Source organism: Camarhynchus parvulus, chromosome 1A (genome assembly GCF_901933205.1).
Source record: "Camarhynchus parvulus chromosome 1A, STF_HiC, whole genome shotgun sequence".
NCBI classification, from domain to species: domain Eukaryota; kingdom Metazoa; phylum Chordata; class Aves; order Passeriformes; family Thraupidae; genus Camarhynchus; species Camarhynchus parvulus.
This window is the reverse complement of record NC_044586.1, coordinates 1,364,752-1,372,658: the sequence shown is the minus strand read 5'-3', so window position 1 is coordinate 1,372,658 and position 7,907 is coordinate 1,364,752. Positions and strand designations below refer to the sequence as shown.

General features: G+C 38.4%; 1 protein-coding gene across 1 annotated transcript; it reads left to right on the top strand.

Moving 5' to 3' along the window:
- The first annotated feature begins 295 nt into the window (after positions 1-295).
- IAPP (islet amyloid polypeptide) lies at positions 296-5,568 on the top strand. The gene is made up of 4 exons (XM_030960778.1): positions 296-565; positions 971-1,063; positions 1,202-1,336; positions 5,379-5,568. Exons 2-4 carry the CDS (start codon positions 984-986, stop codon positions 5,566-5,568), a joined length of 405 nt encoding a protein of 134 aa, XP_030816638.1. The 5' UTR covers positions 296-565; positions 971-983.
- Positions 5,569-7,907: the final 2,339 nt, after the last annotated feature.

The window sequence follows — 7,907 nt, the reverse complement described above, 5'->3', positions numbered from 1 at the left end:
ATACAGCTTCTCTCCCTTCAGACACCTTTTCCTCCTGATCTATATTCTGCAGCAAACCTCCACAATTTTAACTCTTCCATCTTTTCCTGAGATATGTTTTCCTGCATTTCAATTACCAGTGGCCTGGAGTTTCATTTGCTCTGTAACTTTTGTTACCTTATTTAGCCCTCGAAAACACCCACAGGGAATATTACCTCAGCAGCTCATCAGAGCTGTAAAACCGAGGCTCCATTTGTGATGCACAGGATGCTGCTGCAGCACCTTCAGCAGGGCATTCTGCGCATCCCAGGTGAATATTTCCCGATGCTCTAGTGCAATAATGACCCACCTGCCTCTGCTCCTCTCTGGGGCACTCTCTGTCTACAGGCACTGGAACTAACGACAGTCTCTCTGTGCTGCCTGATGTCAGAGCTGAGAAAGGTGTCAGGGATATATAAGAGGCAGAAAGGAAGAGGGAAAAGGATTCTCCAGAGCTAGGTGCAAGCGTGGAATTGTTGCATGCACACTTCTTGCTAACCCAGAGGGCTCGCTGGCTTCTCCAGTTGCATCTGTGGCCACAAAAAAGGTAAATAACTTCCTTTTTCTCTTACTTCACCTGCAGTGCAATAGATGTGCTTTAAAAAGCACAATATTATTAATAAAGAGCATTTTTCAGGAAAAGGCAACTAAGACAACTTTAAAGTAAACTGCACTGGGGACCAGGATTTGAGACGGGGATGTGTCAGGAAATGCAAACCAGAGGTAAGGGATAGGATTGAAACTGCGGGATGGAAAATGAGCATTTATTCCTGAGATCTGTATTTCTGAGACTGAGTTGTGCCACTAAACTTGAGGGGATCATTTTTCTCACTCCAGCCTGTGAAAAAGACTAGCTGCTCTTGATTTAGGACAGAATGGGCATCAATAACAGGACATGCTGAGGAGTATTTGGGTCAGCTTTCAGTTTTGAATCATTGTTCTTTGCAGAAAGTTTGGCAGGAAAGATGTGCAACCTAAAGCTGTCAGTTTTCTTCATTGCACTTTCTGTCACTCTGAGCTGTTTGGAAGCTACACCTATTGAGAGGTGAGTAACAAATAATCATGTTTATTTCTCTTTAGGGAAAAGGGGGTTCACATAATTCCATGAGTTGCTTTTGCTTTCATGTCTCAAATATTATAAAAATAGAGTTATTCAAGCTCACTGTTTTATTGTTGCTCAAAGATTACTGTCTGTGGCTGATGATCTATCTGATGGTACTTCCAAGAGACAAGGATGGATGCTGCCTGTAATGTCACAGAATACACTCCCCGGACTCAGTGAGGAGATGCCAGAACAACCAGCAGCAAAGACTAGAAGGTATTGATTTTCCCTTCTTTCTTCCAACCATATCAGATTGAACCATGGAGCAAACTTTGTTCCAGTAGTACCCTGCTACTTGAGAGACTTCAGTTGTTTTTTCTCAAAAAACTATTTCTATTAATAATATTATTATTATCTATTTTATGTATTATTATTTATTTATTGGTTTTATTTTATTTATTAATGTTTATATTTATTATTTTATTATTCAAATACTAAATATTTCTAACTAGATAGAGTTTACTGATACTAAAATACTTCTGCTAAATAGAGTTTGCCTGTAAGCATAAAGATCAGCTTTTCTTTAACATAAAGATCAAAGCATTCAGGGTAGAAAGTGAAATCCAGGGACAAAGTTACAAATCATTTAATCACCTTGCAATTATAACACTTTCATAAATTCCAAAGGCTGCAAATACTACATTACCTTGAGAAGAAAGGTGTATTTTGCAAGTGCCTTCCTTTTTAAAAAATTTGTCAGATTTCCAAGCCTGAGGAAGGAAAAAAAAAGAAAACATACCCTTCTTAATAATACTACTGCTCTGCTACAATGGAATTTTTTTATAGTATAAATGCTTTCAGTAATTAAGCAATTTTTAAATCACAGAATTAAATATTAATTTAATCTCGGGAAGAAGGAAAAGAAGAAATTGGTTCTGAAAGAATTTCACTTGTCTGAAAAAGATTCTCATTTATATATTAATAAATTAAATTTCAGGCAACTTTTTAACAAATAAAAACCAATTCAAGATTATTAGCTATTTGTACTAAAAGATAAACAGCACTGAACTATTCCACTTTTCACAGAATCATCAAGGTAGGAAGGGAGCTTCAAGTTCATCTAGTTTTGTCAGGCTTTTGAGTGAATTTCTTTCAATGACAATTCTGTTATAGGTGAATTCAGTAAATACATATATATATATATATATATGTTTCCTGTTCCTCTCTCTTTGAATATATATTTAAAAAATACTATTATATGAAAAATTTTATACCTTCAGAAGTATTTTTATAACAGAGATGAAGTTCTCACATTTTTATGGATATCACTTAAAAAAACCATACAAATCCCTCCAAAATAATTGTAATATTCAAACATAAGGCATCACCGTGAGGAGTGTGGTATGCCTTATCTGCTTTTCTGGGGCCTGGAACCACGTCTCACTCGGTGAATTTTCTCCTGGCAGCAAATATTCATTTAAAGCTAAAGGGCTGGTGGGTTCAGCCAGGCTGGACATGACATAGGAACCCAGCAGCTCCAGGAAGGGCTGGAGTTTTCAACTTGGTTTTGTAGCTTTAATGGAAAGGAGAATTCTGGCTCCGCAAACAAAGCAGGACCTCTGCGAGAACCAGCTGCTGTTTGAATCTTGGATGTTAAAGGCTTGATTAAAACCAGTAGAAATACCCATGAAAGGCAATGAGAGGTTATATAAAGCCCTGTACAACAATTTTCTTTTAATGCAATTACACATTTAAAATATTAATTGCTTAAAAATTGCTGCAAATCTACTAATGAATAACCAGTATAATACAGACATTCCTTTCACAGCTGCTATTCCACTTGGATTCTCAGATCAACACAAATAACTTCAAAGGTTATATGACATTTTAGAGGATAGATTTCATAATCAGTAAGCAAAGGAACATATTGGTAACTGCTCAGAGCTTGAAACTGGGATATTGTTGCTCTTCACAGTAAATTTTAGCCACAAACTGGTGCCTAACGCGTGCCATATCAGCATGAAGAAACCCAAGAAAATAAGCAATAATTCAGTAGGCAATCTCAGCAAGCAAGTATTTCTGTCTCAAGGAACAACACAGCAGTCTAAGGAACAAATTAAAAAACCCAAGCTTTCTCAAGCTAACCATTTTATTACAATTTTAAAAAAACCCTCATGCTACATAAATTTTACATGGAGTTCTGTAAATGGCCTGTTGGTTCAGATCATAGAAATTTTTTTTTATATAGATTACTTCTTGGACACTCTTTTAAAATATCATTCAGCAAAGGATTCTCTCTCACCACAACAGAACTTCCAAGTTGCTTTTTTTGTTCCAAAAAAGATGTGGCAGTTTAGTCAGAGCTAAGTGCTAGAGACAGAGCTAAAAACCCTCCTTAGTGGTACTGCTACCTGTCACCATGATATTGTCTGAAAAATCCCTTCACCAGGATTTCTTCTCCTGGGAAGCTTCAGCTTCTCCCTGTTTGGCTGCTTTGGAAGGTGATTTGGAGATTGTTTATCCAGCATGTGAATGGTTTTAATTTAATGACCAATCATGGTCCAGCTGTATCGAGGTTCTGAGGAGTCATGGGTTTTCATTATTCATTCTTGTGAAGCCTTCTGACGTATTCTTTCTCTTTCTTTAGTATAATTTTAGTACAGCATTCTTTAATATAATATCATATCATATCATAAAATAATAAATGAGCCTTCTGAGAATTTGGAGTCAGATTGTCATCTCTCACCTCGTCCTGGGGACCCTCACAAACGCCACAGCTACCTCTCATGAGATGTGGGGCAGATGGGAGAAAGCCTTGGGGTTTAGCCCACTTGTGTGGACTGGAATATTACCAGTCCCTTCAGGTAGAGCAGGATATGATTCTGTGGAAACACGAGAACTAAATGAATGTTAGTGATCATCATTATGTTAGTAATCCTCATGATATCAGCAAGAGCTCTAAATAGATTTAGAAGTTCAGCTGCAAGTTAAACATTTAGTCAGAGCTTTCACTTAGTGTCTTACCTATACTATCATTACAGGTTTTCTGGCTGTCATAAACTGCTGTGCAGGATATCAATAAAAACGACATATGACTGTTCAGGTCTCTGCATTTGAATAACCCCCATCATTAAAAGTGATAATAGCACCCAGCACAAGGATTTTTTTCAGGCACAAAGTAGGTGGTGGGAAGATTCTAATGTTCTGTATTTGTGCACACATTAAAAGAACTCCCACATTAGCAGAGCTGAAGTGGCTGTGAGAAGCAGCACACTTGATTATCACATTCGTATTTTCTTAAAAAATCCCTTCACCCAGGATTTTCCTGCTGGGAAGCTGAGAAGCCTCAGAGAAAAAAAGAAAAACAATAATTATCTGATTTGCTTCTCCTGTCTTTTGCTGCTTTGGAATGTGTTTGGAGATTGTTTATCCAACTGGTCATTGTTTCATTGGTTTCATGTGAATTGTTTTGACTCAATGGCCAATCAGGGTCAAGGTGTGTCAGGGTTCTGGAAAGATTTACGAGTTTTCATTATTGTCTTTTTAGTCTTCAGTAAGTATCCTTTCTGTACTCTTTAGTATAGTATTCTTTAATATAATATAGTATCATAAACAATAAATTACCCTTCTGAGAACATGGAGTCATGTAGGAATCCATAAAATCAGAGGGTTTGGGGAAAGCTGCAAAAAACAGGCCTCAAAGACAGCAGAACTGTGATTAGAGCTAAGCAGTAGCCATGAGATTTGTCAGCAGAAACATTATGCAGAATGTAGAAAAGTAAAGACAAATAGAACAATTGTCTGTGTATTAATGCTTGTCAGGAGTAACTCCTTAAGCTACAGAAAAGTTTATCTAGCAAGATATTAGGAAGTTCTAAGCTTAATAATGGAGCTCTGTGCGTTGTGTTTTAAGGCTTACAAGCAGGTATTGTATTCTAAATAAGCCAGCATTGTTTAACCAAAGGGACGTGTGCCTATAGTGGTTGGATAGAACTACTGTCAGTGTGCTTTTGCTTTGTGTGATTGGTCAAAAAAAGTATAAAGTAAGTTGTATCATTGAGTTCTCGGTCTGCTGCTTGGGATGTGAGCTGCTGGCATCTTCCCATTGTCATAACCATGGAATGAGGCTGTTGCTGGAAAACAAAACAGCTCAAGACATGTTCCCAGCAGTCCCATCCCATTTGTGATTTGTACACAGCCCCTGGCTGGCGATAGAGTCAGATTCATCATTCCTTCCTTCATCTGGGGGGAACACAAATCCACCACTCCATTGTTCATTTCTTGGCTTAACCCTGGCTCTCTGTGCCCACCCTGGCAGCCACCAGCTGGAGAAGAGGAAGTGCAACACGGCCACGTGTGTGACCCAGCGCCTGGCCGATTTCCTGGTGCGCTCCAGCGGCAGCGCGGGGGCCCTGTACCCCCCCACCAACGTGGGCTCCAACACCTACGGCAAGAGGGACACGCCAGGGCTGCCAGGCACACAGCCCCACAGCCATGCACTGCTCTAGGGGCTGCTGAGAAGTTCATTTTTAATGTGTCAACAACCTCTTGGTGGTTTGTTACTTGTACAGTCTTAGCAGTGCCTTGTTTTCTCTGTGTGTGTGGTTTATGTTCACCATTCTGCTGTGCAGGTGCCATGACATGCATAGGCTGCTCTTTCAACTCCATTGGAGGTCCAGAAATCTGCTTGGGAAATCCATTTGTAAAAATCCACCATGATAATAAATGGAAAAGTAATTGCAACGAGGTTTTTTTAATCATTATTATTATTATTATTAAAAGGATGAAAAAATAAACCATGATGTGTATGTCTTTATAAAGTTCCTAATTAAAGAACAGCGATTCTTCTTAATTAAACAAGAACAAATTAACAAGAACAAATATGTTCTTAATGGAGAACAACAAGTATCAGAATGCTGGCAAAAGTGATGTCCTAATGAAAGTAAAACAGAGGAGTCTTCTGGTTCTGAAACATCTACAGCATCTTGTTTTGTACAGCTGCAGGAACAGCTAGATGAGAAAAGATGCTGCATTGTGCACCATGATTATGCAATTATGCAGTTTCCTGACTGCTCTATGTTCACTATAGCATGCCATAAGCAAAGAAACTGGTCTTGCAGCACAGACTTCTGTGCCTGCTTTAAGAATTTGCAGTTCTTATGTAAAGATGATATCAGTAAAATGTAAGCATTTTAGGTATTAAAGTTGTCTAATGTTTCTGCCAGCTTGAGATGCTTTCCATCCCAGTTAATTTTGAGTTATGCTGCACACACACTCTGTGCTTAATTTGTGTTTCACTTAGAATAGTTATGTTCCAGAACACAAACTAAGTGAGAGGAGGGCTCTGAAGCGCCACTGTGATGCTGTTTGTGCAGAGGAGCCACAAAGTGAAGCCTTTCCTGGGGGTCGTGCTGATCCCCGGCTGATCCCAGCCTGGAATTTGAGCAAAGCTTTTGTATTTCAGCCACCATTTGACAAACCCAGCAAAGCTCAGGCTGCCCATGCACAGGGCCAGCGCAACTGGGGACATCCATTTCTGCCTTCTGCACTCCTGAATCTGCTGGGTTTGATACCAGCATCTGTTTCATGTGGCCAAACTATTCCAGAAACACTGAAAGATGGAACTCTATCCCAAATTCAGTGAAAGCACAGAGAGAGAGAAGACGGGACCATCTCACCTGTCCCCAGCTCCTGTGTCTAGCCAGCTGTCAGTGCTCTCCAACTATTCGGTGGAGGAAGAAGCTTCTTCCAACTCATCCCAGCTTAGACATCTATTTTAGGATGGGATTAATCACTCCTGAAGTGCCTCTATTTCTTCCTTGGTGATAGAGAGTGTCTAGACAATTAGCTGAAAACGAGCACTTAACTTTCAGATAACTGGAGTTAGTGACAGGAATCTCACCTGCATTCGGCATCAACTGCTCAAACTAAAATCAAAGGGAAAAAAATTGGTAAAAAAAACCCCACACCACCAACACTTCAGACTCCAAACCACCTTTGACCTATGTTAGTAAATTCATCAGTCAGAGCAGCTTGAGAAACTCCCCCAGATTCCCTGGAGCTCCCCTTCCTCTGAGAAGAAGGATCTAGCCATAACAAGCCTGGATACAAGCACAATCCTGAGCAAATGAGCCAGGAAAAGAAGGGATTGAAAAAATATAAATTAATAATTAATTTATAAAAAACAATTCTAATAATATTTATTAAATAAATAATTAAAAATAAAATATTTTTAACATGGATATTTAATTAATAGTAAGCATTTAAGCACTGCTTCATCAGCTCTGCAAACAGCATAACCAGAATTTTCAGAATACTTAAGAAAAAAAAAATGCCTCTGTGCATTTTTTAAAATCCCAGTATGTATTTCTCAGCTTCTTTAGGGATGTAAATATTACTTGGGAATCCAGCCTTACATAGCTTGGGTTCTTTTTCAATTCATCTTTCAGAGAACATGCAAGCAGACAAAAAATACAAAAAGAAGAAAATTAAGAATACAGGCAATGTGATAAAAGTGGCTATATTCCCTTTAAAAAACTAAAAATGCTAAACCTCTGCTTTTTAGTATGTTCTATGAAGTTGTGTTAAAAAAAAAAAACCAGAATAAGGACATAAGATTGAATTTCATTGAATGAGAAGGGGAAGAGTAAAAGTCATCAAACAAGCAAAAGGATTGTTAGGAAAAAAAAGGATTGTAGGAACATGAAGAATGTTTTAAATGGAGTAGTGGGCCCAAGGGTCTAATATTTCTTAGGAACTATGACAGCTTCATAAAAGACAGGATTTATATTTTCTCATGATTAATAGAGTTGAGGAAAGAAATTGATTTCACTTGTAAAAGCTTAGG

Coding starts and splice junctions, on each gene's coding strand:
- IAPP (XM_030960778.1), top strand. CDS start 984: ATGTGCAACCTAAAGCTGTCAGTTTTCTTCATTGCACTTTCTGTCACT. Junction 1,064..1,201: donor GAAGCTACACCTATTGAGAG/GTGAGTAACAAA, acceptor TGTTGCTCAAAG/ATTACTGTCTGTGGCTGATG. Junction 1,337..5,378: donor CCAGCAGCAAAGACTAGAAG/GTATTGATTTTC, acceptor CCACCCTGGCAG/CCACCAGCTGGAGAAGAGGA.